The 14062-nt window shown below is 49.9% G+C and overlaps 1 protein-coding gene across 2 annotated transcripts in view; it reads right to left on the bottom strand.

Moving 5' to 3' along the window:
* Positions 1-830: 830 nt before the first annotated feature.
* Positions 831-14062, bottom strand: part of NEURL1B (neuralized E3 ubiquitin protein ligase 1B) — a 35692-nt gene continuing 22460 nt past the window's right edge. The window contains exons 2-5 of one of the 2 annotated variants that reach the window (XM_042790439.1): positions 10068-10628; positions 6571-7278; positions 5499-5624; positions 831-4677 (exon numbers count right to left, since the gene is read on the bottom strand). In XM_042790439.1, coding sequence (XP_042646373.1) covers positions 4433-4677; positions 5499-5624; positions 6571-7278; positions 10068-10628 — 1640 coding nt within the window. In that variant the 3' untranslated portion in view covers positions 831-4432. Of the gene's footprint in view, positions 4678-5498; positions 5625-6570; positions 7279-10067; positions 10732-14062 lie in introns of those variants that run through there. The other variant, XM_009969730.3, reaches the window with a different exon arrangement.

Below are 14062 nucleotides of genomic sequence, written 5' to 3'. Positions count from 1 at the left end.
TTCACCACCTGCGGCTCACAAGGGTTTAACTATGGCTGTGCTCTTGCCAGGGCAGAGTTATAAATGAATTCTTCCACTCTCCTTTAAACCACATCTGAGGCTGCTTGACTGGTATCTGGCTTCAGTGGGCCACATTTTGGGGTATAAACAGTTTACAGAGCAGCCTTCTGTTGGCTTCTGCGTGTGAAATAATGAGCCAGGCATTGCTACAAAACAAAAAATAATTTAAAAAAAAAAAAAAAAAAAGGAAAAGGATAAAATAAAAAAAAGAAAAAAAAAAAAGAAAAAGCAGCCCTCCTTCCTGGGTCTACATCACCACCTCCCTGGGCCAGCCAGCATGGTCCCCAGGCTGCCCCAGCCCCAGCGCAGGCACAGGAGCGGGACCAGGCTGTCAGCTGCCTTGCTTGATACAATGCAGGTTGGATGAAAAATCTGGGGCGCTTGGAGAGGGCATCTGCCACAGAACACCTCCCCACACCTCTGTAGCCCTAAAATACACCCCACTTCTACTGCAGTGGCCAGCCAAAGTTACAGGGGTTTCCAAGGTTAAATGAGCCAGGAATTCCCCCCTACCCTGCCTTGCTCATCAGGGGACTGAGCAGCCACAAGTGACATCCCAGGAATAAAGCAAAGCTCATGCAAGGTATTTAAGGTGCCTAAGTGTTTTGTTTTGTTTTGTTTTGTTTTGTTTTGTTTTGTTTTGTTTTGAATCAGAGGCGCCTGAGCGGAACAGAGGTGCCCTGCCTCTATGTTTTAGTATTGCCACATCTTGGAAATAAAGGATTTGCTCAGCCTACAGGTCAAACGCTTTTAAACCTCCGGGAGCACTCTTTACAAGCCAAAGTTTTATTTGTTTAATAAACAAGTAAAATTATATTAATGTAAAACAGGTAAATGGACAAAAGTAAAACACACAGCACTGAACACAACGCTATAGAGCACTGACATGTAGAAGTGCAGTTCCCTCCCTCGTGCGATGCCCACCCCCCCCACCCCAGTCCCCCATAAGATTTGCTTGAAAAGCCTAATACAGAGGTCCAAAATCTGATTCAGCTTGAACATGATGTACAGGTCACAGTATTGAATCATAAAGGTAACGATAAGAGAATTAACTGTCTCAGAAAGGGGAGAAGGTAAAAGAGTTCCCCTATCTCTTCTTTTTCTTTCTTTCTTCCTTTTTTTAAATTTCAAAACAAACAGGTTAGGAGGAGAGGGGGGAAAATCCATTGAAATAAACACTTTTCCACTCCAATATATATATATATAAAAAAAGCAGGATTCTCAGTGAACACAAAAAATCTATAAAACTACCATTGATCTGTGTCGTTTTCTCCCCCATTTTTTTTTCTTTTTAAAAGTTGCTTTAAAAAGGATAAAAAGTGCACAGACACCCTTATAAGGCACAAACAGATCTTCTGTACAAATCATAGATCATTGGACTGTTTAAAAAAAATAGCAATACGAGTACTAACAATTATCTGTAAGAGGCTACCTTTTCCTGGAAATCTTTTTTTTTTTTTTAAGAGGCCTATTTTGGAAAATTCCTGTTGCTCTAGGATAAGCAGGGTGACACGTCCACTGCTCTCACGTCCCGCTCCCTGCACAGCTGCACTCTGGCCCCTAACTGAGCTGGCTCCCTTGCTGGCCCTGCTGGATGCTGCCCTGCTGGAAACAGATCTCAGCTGCTACAGCAAAAATTCAACCTGTGCAATGGGTGCTGAACAGCTCGGACACAGCCTGGGGTGGACTTGGTATTTCTCCTTGCTGGCTTAAAAAAAAAAAAAAAGAAGAGAGCTACACAGAAAAAAAAAAAAAAAAAAAAAAACAAACCACCCCAGGCATCCAATTAGCCCTGCTCACTGAGGTCCTGAAGTGTCAGCCAAGCAAATGGGCTCTGCTCGTGCACATGGCTGTGCGCAGTCACCAAAAGGGACCAGACACCCCTGAAACCAGGACAGCAGCCCCAGGGATGGCTGCTGGCATTTGCTAGCCTGGTCCTGATCCAACCTAGTGTCGCTCACTGTGGATTCAGACAACTTTCCTTGAACTCCTCATCACGCAAAGGCTTCCCGCTGCAGCCCATACACCAGGCAGGCACTAACCCACCTGGCCTTTCATCCTGCGCTCACACACTTTGCTGTCACCGTGCTCTTAGTGCTGTGCCCTCCGACCGCAGCCGGACACTGACCTGCAAACGCAGGACCGGGGAGGTCTCCGTGAAGGCAATGCCCACGGTCCCTGGGCGGAGGGCAGCCTGGAGGCCTGGGCAAGGCTCCCTGCTGGAAAGCTGCCCTTGCTGCCTCCTTTTGCAAAGGTGTAAGCGAACTCGTGCCGCAGTGGCAGTGCCGGTGGCTCTGCTGAGGGCTGAGCACGCTCGGCAGTGGCACAGCCGGAGGCATGAGCCAAGTTTCCAAAAAGGGCTCTGCAAAGCCGGCAGGCTCTCCTGACGATGCAGCAGGGCAGTGGGTGAGAGATCTCACTCTACAGCAGTCTCTCGTCTATACACTTAATTAAAATGTTAATTTGCTCGTCAAGAAAAAAAAAAAAGTTTTGTCCATGCCCTGTGAGCAGCGGCACCGCGAGAGGTGGCAGCACACCCGCCGCTACCCCGCACCTCGGAGCAGAGTGAATGGCGAGGCAAAGCGACAGACACCAGCAACGTCAGGCTGCCCCTCTGTGCCCAGAAGCCCTGAAACAGGGGTTGCTATTAGTTTTTTGGACAGAAATGTGGTAATTGCACCTTTCTGAAAAGAGAGAGACATTCTTACCCACTTGGTGGCACATGGTCTCCAAGATAGAATGACATCAGCCCCTCTCTCACCCTCCTATCCGCATCCTCTCTCTCCCTCTCTTTGCAAACCTGGACCAGCTGGAAACCAGCCAGGCTCAGGCTGAAGGCCTGGACAGGAGCCATGCAAGTGGGCAGAGGACGGAGAATAGAGGGAAGCTCCTGCAGGAGCAGCAGGGAGGAGGACACTGAGCTCCTCGCACCAGCCCCAGTGCTGCATGCTCAGATGCTGCCCAGCTCATCCAGGTTGCTGCTGCTTGCAGCTGTCTATTATCACAGCTGAAACCCATTTACATTTTAAAGCCCAACATCTAATAACAGCCTCAGAGCCTCTTTCTTTCCTCCTCCATTGTAAAGCCAAGTAAGATAGATCCCTGTTTACTTCAACAAGTTCTCATCTACTGTTGGGACCCAGTGTCCAGACAGCTGGGAGCTGTGCTGGGAAACCTGGAAAGGCAGGAGAAAGAGCAGGTAAAATCAGCACATATACAGTCCCCAGAAAAAAGGTGAGCCTGCTGGGACTGGATCAGAAATAAGTTTCTCACCACAGGCTCCAAAAAGTCCCTGTGCTGGGGTGGGAGGAGGGCTGAGCGCTGGCGCGGCGCTGGCTGCAGGGGAAGGGCTCGGGGAGGCGAGCCAGGCAGGACGGGATGAGGCGGCAGCTGTGCCGCCCGCGAAGAGGAGCGGAGCAGAGCAGAATGCAGGCGTCTGTGCCTGGAGGTGACAAACACCACCCTTGCAGACAGTGGCAGCCCCGTGCTTTTTCTAAGCCAGGACTGCAGCGTGCCCACCTAAACGCCCCTCTCATCCACAGGCTGCAATTTATGGCTTCAGCAGCCAGACACAGGGGCAGTGCCTGAACAGCCCACTGCTGCTGCCTGCAGCTCCATCGCTGCTGCTGCAGCACTTGGGGTTGGATGGGGCTCTCAGCAGGCTTGTGCTCCTCACTGCTACCCCATGGCTGCTCCCTGGGCCTCAGCCTCCCCGGCCAAAAGTCCCTGCTCTGCCACAGAAAGCAAAAGCTGCTTTATGTAAGTCCAGACCAGCTTCTCCATGTGCCCCAGAAGCCTGTTCAGGGGAGCAAAACCCTAATAAGTGAGAATCTGGCTGTGCTACTACTTTGGCCTTAGCTAGTTCCCCTTACATGGATGCACGTGACATTTCTAGTTCAGTTTTGTCTACTTTGAATCCTCCCGCTGGGCCTTGTCCTAATTTTGTTCCACCACAGCACAAGCACCCGGCAGCAGCCCAGAGCTGTTGGGGTTTTGGGGCTGGGGAGACTAGTGGCACCCGGCACTGACCAAGTGGCAACCTCCCCTACCTGACCCGCACCACAGCAAGCCTCCTCCAGAGAAGGAGGAGGAAAAAAAGAGCCTTTGCACGGGAAATTTCTCATTTGCAACTGGGTCGGGTCCAGACCACGATTCCCTGGATTTGCCCATGGGCACACGGAAGCCGTGCCTTTGGGCCCTACATGATCCTCAGCTCAATTTTATCCCTGAATTGTGCCCTACCAGTCAAATAAGGAAACACAGATAACGAGCCACTTGATAACGACTGACCAGCACGATAACCCATAAGCAGGGACGGAAAGGCATGGTTACTGCTAGCGGCGTTCCCCCTTCCTACAGCCCGAGCCGGGCGCTAAGGGCGGTATATTTTAATAACATCTTTGATGACCCGTCGGCAGATTGGGCAGCAGGCGTTGAGCTGCTTCTTCAGCTTAAGACCGCAGGTGTTGCAGAGGCACATGTGTCCGCAGGTGTAGATCACCGTGTCCACCTCGTTGTCAAAGCAGACGGTGCATTCCCCATTCTTGCTGCTTGATGGCTCCGGCGGGGGGAAGACAGGAGAGATGGGGGGGCTCAGGGGGGAGCTGGGAGCAGTCACTGCAAAGGAGGAGGAAGGAACAAGGTCATTTAGTCACCTGGAGGGTGCAGACCTGACAATGTACAACACGCACACCCTCGAGTCAAATTTTTTTAAGGCTCTTCCTTAGTCATTGCCTGGTTCGTTTGGCCAAATAAACACCAGTGTATTCTAACTGGTAGCACTGATACAGCTTCGGGCAGAGCCTGCCACCCCTCTTCTACAGACAGGGCAAAGCACGGCTTGCCTGGGCTTCCCCAAGCAGGGCTGTGATTTTGCACACCCCTTTCATGGTGTGGGTGTGCAGAGCCCCGCGCTCCCCGAAGCAGCTGTGCGCCACGCAGGGTGCTCCTGCGTCTCACCAGCCGTGCTGGGCAGCTGTGGGACAGTGCAACGGCAGTGCGTGCCAGGGATGGTACGGGGCAGAGCACCCAGGGCGGTCTGCCTGAGCCCCAAGCACCAGCGCGTGAGCGTTTACACAGACATCCCTCCAGCAGGAGAGCCTCGGCAGTGCGGAACGCAGCAGTCTGGGTGGGCAGTGTAAGACCCCCAGACATGATACCGCACCCGCTCTGTTGCAGCACTGCTGCTGCAGCAAGGGCAGCCCCGCACGGACCACTTTCACCAGACAGACTGACAAACTGAAGCGACACGGCCCTTCTTCAGGCTGTGAAAAGCTCCCCACTGCTTTGTGTTTTCTTCCAGTTACTTCTGTTGGCCTCTCAGGAGATGTAGCTTCTCCCCCCGAACCCTGCCCTGCTGTCTTGCATCATCTACCAGCCCCGACTCCTGTCTCGGCGATGCCGGCACAGCCGGGTGCCGAGGGCCAGGCTCTCCTTACCAAGCGATGACTCTGAAGCAGATGACGACCTGTTGACGCTGAAGGCCATGTCCGAGTCGCTGTCGTACTGCGAACCGCCGGGGGATCCTGAGGGAGAGACGGTCACTGGGCTGGACTGCACAGTGCCTGCAAACAGAGGAGAGAGCTGAGCCTGCCACGGGGCTGACAGACACCCGAGCCCCAGCTAAACGCCCCCCACCCCACGTGAGCAGGGTGCTTTAGGAGAAAGTCCAGGTGCTGAGTTAATAGCTGCCCCTTAGTAACAATACAGGTGCATGATTTTGGATGTGATGTCCAGGGCCTGGACCTTGCCCTGCCACTGCAAAATTTCTGTTCAGTGCTTCAGTGAAACAAGCACCAGATATCCGACAGCCATCCTCCGGGGTTCAAAGTCACATCCCCACGGTCCCAATCTCTCCAGCAGCAACAGCCTCATGCTATCACTGTCTCACTGTCGGGTCGGGGCAACTGGGAAAGGGCATTGCTTTAAATGAGAAAAACCTGCTTTACGAAGTCATTAACATCTGCTTTTCTGACGGAATCCTAAATGAGAGGAAAGGAAAAGCACTGTAACTGGTCACCAGCAATAGATCAAATATGACATCTGATACCTGAGCTGTGGCAGTGCTTGGGGAGTGACTGCTGTCCATCAGCAACACATGTGCTTAAACCAGAGCTGTGCTCACAAAACTCATTGCCCTTACCAAGGCAGGAGTTTCATACCTGTTGGCTGGAATAGTGGGCTTATAAAGAATCCCTTTGCAAAACAAACCATCCGAAACCCAGCTGTCCCCGCCACAGACATGCCTGCCTCCCTACCTGCTGCTTATTTTATCTCTCAAGTCTCATAATTTTCTGGGGGACTTATAAAGGCTGCATGCATCTATGTGACAACTACCATGCCTCACTCACTCTTGTTTGCAAACCTAGGTGAGATCAGGAGCTGCTTACTCACATCAGTGACCACCTGCTAAAGGCAACACTGTGAATGCAAATTCATAGCTCCCGTTCTGACCCAGGAAAAGTCACCAGTCAGGTGCTCCCCATTATCATTTCTTTTGGCTGCACTTACCCAATATTTTGAGCTGGTTGATTACACCGTGGATTGTAAAAAACACCCAGAGAGACTGTGAGGTGTCCACGCACATTAGCATTCCTCGGCTGGCTCCGTTCACCCCGTGGTGCACTTCTCCATTCGGCAAGACCATGAAACTGAGAATGTCGCCGCTGTTGAGGACTGGGAATGCTCGGTAGACCACCCAGTACTCCTTGCGATCCAAGAGAAAGTCTGGATCTGCTGGGAGCTCATTTGTCCGTAAAGTACTTGGATCACAAGAAGTGATGCCAAATGAAAGGGCCCCATAGTATGGCAACCCAAGATGTCCTACTTCCACAAAGAGGCTTTCACCGATGTGCAAAGGCCGGTCAGAAAACACCAAAGTCCTATTGCTTTCTTGCCAGTTGGTGCACGCAACCATACGGTCCTGAGAAAAGGTGATGTCAGGTCCACGGGTGGGGTGGAATCGCAGGTCTGTGTCCAGGAAGGCTGGGACGCCCTGGGCACGCTGCCGCCGATTTGGGCAACAGGGGATGATGTGGTTGTCTGTCGCAAGTCCTGGTACCCGACTTAGGTTTAGGTTTGCAATTTTGGCCACCACTTGGTTATTCTCCAGTTCGTTGTTATTGAAGTTGGCTGAATCATGGTTGCTCTGCGGAAGGCAAGTGCTGAGACGGGCAGTGCTGAGACGAGCTGTGGTCATGGTCTCTGCAAACATGCTATCTGTGAGATAAACCCAGTGATAAGGGACATTAGAGTCAAGATACAATTGCCTACTTTGATGCTTAAAATTGTTATTTTTTCAACCTACGGATTATCTGAATTCTGTTCCCCTGAATGGAAAAACAATGGAAAAATTAGCCAGAGGTCAATCACTAATAAACAGCTAGTAGTGGAGAGTCGCATGTGGAGCAGGCAGCAGGCAGAGAAATAGCTGCTTGTTGGCACTAGCTGAGGAAAAACAAGTGTTATGAGGTACCCATGTAATCTGGAAGCTCCTTGCACTGGTGAAATGGGAAAGGCCGTAAACCAGCATGGTCCTACAGCTTTCTCAGTAGAAGGGTCTAATAGCTTTGAGGTTGCTCTCTAGAAGAAGGAAACTTCTCAGTATCTTGTTGTCCAAAGGTCTTGTGCAAGCCAAATCCACAACACAGTGATGGACAAAAGAGCACAAGCATGAATATTCTTTTCACACTCCTTGCAATAGCTTTACAACTGTGAGGTGTCGAGGCATAGGCGTGTCCAAGAGAGGTATTTTACAAGAAGATTTCAAGACTTATATCTTGGGAGTGTTCACACCACTGCAGAGATTTTTAATCAAGAGCTTGTCACAAAAGCTACTTGCTGCAGGTGTTACAAAGAAGATTTTTACAGTACAGAGTTATTTTCCCTTTTCACAGCAAAGGGATTCTGATTCTTAATCTACTTCCCAGATTTTCACCTCAGCCATGCCAGGCGGGGGGGCAGTTCAGGAGTGCTCTCCCTTCTACCTCCAGCATTGCCCATGGTGGCTTGGACACTTCACTCTGAAGGTAAGGTATTAACCAGCTGAGCAAAGTCAAAGCACATGGAAGTTAAGAGTGTGCATGAATGAAGCAGGCTTCTGGTCTTCCCAAAGATGGAGAGGAGAGAAGCATCCCAGCACCAACACTGCCTGCTCCTTGGAGGAGAAAATCACCAGGCTTTTCCCAAAGAAGGAAAGACACCCAAATCCATCCAGCAGCAGCAAAGCAGAGGCTGCCTTTGCTCAGAAGCCCATGCAGGAGAGGCCACTGGTGTAGGCTGAAGGATGGACCAGCTGCTTCTCACAAGCACAGGGTAGCTGGTGAGAAATGCTCCCACAGAGGAGTAAGACACATCCAAGCTTCGTGATGCTGACGCATGCATTTTGTGCATCTGTATTTGAGCTATATTTCATAGCTTTCTTGAGTTGCAAAACATTGGGAGGAAGAGATAGGGAGACAAATGTGTCCGCTATGACACCACCACATCTGGGTGGGTCCCCTGGTGCCCCAGCTGGCTGAGCATCACCCTGATTCCTGGGACAGTTTGTGCAGCTTGGTACTTTGATCAAAAAAAGAAAATCAGAGTACACGTGCCCTCCGGCCAAGTCTTTCACTCTACACACTTGGATGCTGCAGGCAGGACTGAGGTGTGGGGGGCAGATATAAGCTTCATTTTATTTTTATAACTATAATCTGATGAGGAAGAAGGACTGCTCTGGTGAAGCAGCTGCACTGGCCAATACAGAAAACGCTCCTTCACCTCTGCGATGGGCACCAGAGGCTGGAGTGCGTCGTAACTGCAATTACGGAACAAGCTACTGGTAAGGTTTAATTACGTATTTGAGGCAGAGCAGGCAGGGCAAAGTGTTATTTATGTGTAGCCTTCTCGCCTGTAAAATAATTGGTATCATTTGGAAGAATATGAGATGAAGCTGCCTACCCAATGGACTAACCATTTCACAGCTTATCACTGTGTCTGCTTGGTGTGAGGATGAAGGCACCATACCCTCGAGCAGGTGCAGCTTAGTTTGGCAGTAAAAACTAAATCAGCTCCTAGGAGCCTCTGTGAAAGGGCAACACTCTTGTATTTTAAAAAGATTCCCTGTGGTGTAGACCAGTTCAAAACACTCCATCTAACACTGAATTCATTTGAAATTTCAATGCCGTAAAAGTCACGAAAGGAAAGTCCTTCCATGGCAATCGGCTCGGTTTGCTAATGGGAACAAATTCATCCCCTCTTGCAGCCCTCCCCAAGGATGATGCTTGTAAATCAGCCAGGCACCACCTGCATGCAGCGATCTGCTTAGGGGTGAGGGGAGATGTGGCACACGGTGGCAGGGAGCCCGAAGCACACAGGAGCTCGCACTACATTTTCTCATCGCTCTTCAGCTGGCTGGCTGCATCCCGTGCTGCAGCCAGTGCTTTGCAGACATACAGTGATGCCCATGTGTAAGGGAAGGATGGATAAATCGGGTTACGTCTGCAAACACTGCCTGCTAAACTGCCAGCCTAGGTGGGGACCAAGGCCAAGAGTTGAGAGAAAGGCTGGGGAAGGGCGCCAGGAAACTCTTGGGGAATGGGTGGTAGTTTTCCAGTGAACTGGTAGTAACTGGAAGCTGGGAAAGAACATGAGAATCCAGAACTGGTCATCTTTGTCTCCTCAGTCCCTGGGACCTTATGTAAAGCAGCACCATATTTTTCCATGCCATAGGAGCACATGTAGCTCAGAAAAAGCTGGATAAAATTACATGCGAAGATTTCAATTTATTCTTTCACATGGCTGCTATAATGTACAGCCTTAGGACTTTCCATCACTGACATCTCTGAAATATATTGCTTTCTGGATCCCCACTGCTGACAAAAGAAGAATGGTTAATTATTTCAGGTACAAAGCCAACAGTAAATTAGTTTTCTTAAGTGTTCCATAGAAATGACCAGCCAGATAGATCATGGCTCTATGGAAAGATCAATCAGAAGAGCAAGCCACAGGCCAAAACACACACCTACCTAGTATTTGCACTTCATGGGTAATTCCATAGACGTCTATGAGTGCCCAGAGAGGACCGGAAACTTTAATACCACAGTGAAACAATATCGGCTCCTCATCATTAATACTGTAGAAGACTCTCCCATGACGGTCAACCCAGAAGGCCAAGATATTGTCTCTCACAGCAAACCTCTCTGGCAAAGCTTTGGCCCAGTATCCAGGTCGGGTCACTAGGTCCGGACAGGCGTACTTTGGTATCTCGTCAGAGCTCATCTGCGATGGGTCATGAATGGTGAAGCCGAAGCGCAGGGCCCCGCTCCAGCCATGGTGCACAGCCACCAGCTTCAGCCTGACCTTCTCATAGAGGTGGATGGGCCGGTTGGTGAAGGTGACCCCATTGCAGAAACTGTTCCTCCGAGTGGCCCTGCGGGAGTGAGCATCCAGACGCACGTTCTTGCCTTTGGCTTGGGAGTGGAAACGTGGCGGCTCCGTGATAGTGAGGACCGAGCGTCTCTCATGGCTGCTGTTGGGCAAACTGTAGTAGGGGCGGCTGGAGACGGAGCGGGTCTGGTGGCTTGTGTCTGCAAAAGGAGAAACCAGCGGCTCTGTCAGAGGTGCTTGACCTGAGCCACGTGTTAGCTCAGCCTGGGCAACTGCAACTGACTTGCCACATGTGCTTTGCATTCCTTGCTGACAACCACACTATTTAATCTTAAAATGTTGTGCATGGCCACAATCTGCTCTTTGTTACACCAATTTAGCCCTCAGCTTTATGCAAATATAAGGCAAATGTGGCTCATGGGGCAAAGGTTAAGCAACTTCCCTTCTACGCCCTGCAAAGCTGGATGAAAACTAACATCCTTTTGTTCCCATCAGATGCATCCTATTGCACTCGGAAAGGCCCAACACTTGTGACTGTGGCTCCAAGTTTCCTATTTACATATCATGTGCTGTTACATCACCAGCTGGTGGCCAGAGTCACACCATCTCCGAGAATCGTGGCTGTTAAGATCAGAAGTGCCCAAGATGAACGCGGATGTAGGATATTGATTTTTGTGGGACATGCAGCCACTGACTTCTCTGTCCCTTAATTTTGTAATGATGAACGGAAGCTTTTGAATAACACGAACAAACCCAAGACATTTAGCAGCTGGAGCACTACCTCTGCATCACTGTACTGTTCTTCCAAAAATTCCAACCCAGCCCCTGGTTCACCTGTCAGATGCAACTGGCACACTAAGGAACATTACATCCCACAAAGCCTTGCCTTTACACAGAACCTCCCATTTGAGCTGAAAGGACTTTATAAATGATGATTGTTTTCAGCTTCACAGCACCACAGATGGCACAGAAATCCTGCCATCCTCATTTTACAGATGGGAGAAGGAGAATTTATGGGTGAGATCTTGCAGAATTTAAAGTCAATAGCAATTTCAAGACCAATTTAAAGAAAAGCAGATTTGAGGCCTAAAGTGAAGTTTATACAAGCGTGAAGCAGAAATGAAAAAAGCTCAACTTTTAATCTTAAATCTTAGCTATAAGTCCCCTGAGGCAGAGACAATCTCTTTTGCATATCCCTCAACACACGGGATCTTGCTCCAGGACCAGGGCTCCCATGACCACCACCACAGTGTTCCAGGCGCTTTGATCTCCCCATTTCCCACCCACTCCACCTCTTCTCCTCTTTGCACCTGCCTTTGTAGATTTTTAAAGCAAAAACGGAAAGCATCCTTGGTGCTCAAAGTCCTCCTGTTAAATATAAACTGCATCAGACACACACATTTATTTTGAAATATTTTGCCAAGTTTGAAGCTTTAGAAGCTGCCTGCCTGGCCCTTCCTTCAAACTGCTTCCTCCCTGTGTGCAACCCCTGGCTTTTCTTTGTGACAAGGGAAGGATTTTTTGACTCTTTCCTCTCTTTGAAAGAAACGCCAGAAGGTGCTGGGAGCTCAGCTGGGAAAGACGGCAGGAGAGCTGCAGTTGTGACACCTCTTTTTGCAAGCAAAACCATACCAGGTAGGGCAGCGAGATGCTGGGACTTGCATTTGTGTCTGCAGTAATAAAGGCTCTAAGGAACTGCTGCCTTTGCAAATGAGAGAAGAGGGGTTGCTGGCAAGATCTGAACACAGGATTATCCCTTGAAATCAGGCATCTGCAACAAGAGTCAAAGGCAAAAAGCTCCTGTTTGCATCAAGACAAAAAGGTCAGTCCTAAATTATGATAGGCAAATGCAGTGGCTAAACAAAAGATCTTTTGCATCTCTTCATTTGTACTGCACATGACAATTGCTGCGTAGCACAAGGTAATGGCTAATCCCTTTGTACACTAATGTAAATAAAAGCATCCTTGCTCGTACACCAGTGGGGAGGGGATTTGCCATTTCCATGCCAAGGCCATGAAGGCAGAGTCCTGGGGGAGATAGGGAGCAAAAAAGCCCCCCCTGGGTATTAAATCTCCTTGGGGAACCTCCACTCGCAGCAGAGTCATGGGCCAGGCTTCCCCCGGGGTTTTCCCAGTGCAGGAGGGGCTTTCCTGGATCTGAGGGGTCAGCCTCGGTCATGCTTGCAAGAGGTATGGGTATTTTTCTTCAGTTTTCCCAGGAGAAATCTCATTTCCTGCCTCCTGAAGAGCTAAAATGCAGAAGATGGCTGCTCTCGGCACAGACCCATCGGTGGCTCATGTGGGTGCTGCTCCATGTGTCTGCCTGCAAATGTTCCCAACAAATGATGCTGCTGCAGAGGAAATATGGTTTGGGGTTTCCTTTAGCAGAGAGAGGCATGGTGGCATGAACCCAGCCACCACGTAGAGCTGGGTGAGTGACCCCAAGCAGAGAGGGGTGAATCCTCCCCCTGGCCACGTTTTCCCACAGCAGCTCCCCATTTTTCATCTGGATTCACAGTCTTTGTGCTGTTCAACTGGGGCATGGTTTAAGCAAAGCCATGGATGGGTGCTGCCAGGACAGTCTCCGAGGGGCTCCTGCAGGGACCTGGTGGGCTCAGCGCTGCTCTTTCATTTCACACCCCACCCTGCTGGGCAACAGCCTCCCCGTATAGAGAAGTCGTCATTTTATAATCAATTGAGCTGCAATTTATTCTAAAATAGATAAAAACAACTCCCCTGTGAAAACAAGTGCCCTGGACTCAATGTCCCTGTGTTAGCCAGGAGGAGGAAGGAGGGAAGAGGGCTTTTGTTCTTCTTTCTGCTATCACAAGAATCCCCTTCTTTCCACCCCCTGTGCAGCACCAGCCTTCCTCCCACATTGACCTGCTGGAAAAAAGACACACGTAAAGACAGAGCATGGCAGGACACGCTCCCTGCATGCTCCCAGGCAGGTACTTCTCACACTGCTTTTGGAAAGCGTGGAGCACCAAGGCAGGAGTGACACTGACAGCAGCAAGACTGATGGAAGAATGATGACATGGGCACCGACTTCAAAAGCAGCTTTGGGTCCACCCCGCCTGAGAGGAACTTGGGGCCAGGGTTTGGCGCTTTTTTGTTTTGTTTTTTTAAAAACAGGAAAGCATATTGTGGCTAAACAATAGGAAAATCTTCAGAAGGAAATGAACGGATAATTTATTTATAACGCCGTTCCCCCCTTGCATGAACACCTGCCGGTTGCCACCAAGAATAAAGCCTGACATAACCCAAGGCAGGGGAGGCAGAGCTTTCCCACTGAAATACGTCTGAAGCTGAGTTTGGGCATGTGCTTTACCCATTATGTACTGACGGGGACTAAGTGAGCTCAACAGGATGTTTGTGCCTTTGAATTAACTGTACTAATTTGTGGCTCAGCTTCCATAGTTTGGATCACATTTCAGTCCGTCTGCTATGTCTCCAAACCCTCCTCTCTCCTGTCTGTGCTTTCCTCCCAAAAAGACCATCAGTGGGATAATGACAGCCAAGCTCGTGGCAGAAATGCCACCCTACCCAAGGGTGCCTGATGCCGTGACAGGCAGCTAAGAGCTACGCCAACTCCTTTTTTCATCTATGAGATTCCTACAACGCTTTGTGCAAG

This window comes from Tyto alba, unplaced genomic scaffold, assembly GCF_018691265.1.
Source record: "Tyto alba isolate M040663 unplaced genomic scaffold, T.alba_DEE_v4.0 Super-Scaffold_17, whole genome shotgun sequence".
NCBI classification, from domain to species: domain Eukaryota; kingdom Metazoa; phylum Chordata; class Aves; order Strigiformes; family Tytonidae; genus Tyto; species Tyto alba.
Note: the sequence above shows the minus strand (reverse complement) of the source record. Positions and strands in the feature narration are given on the sequence as shown.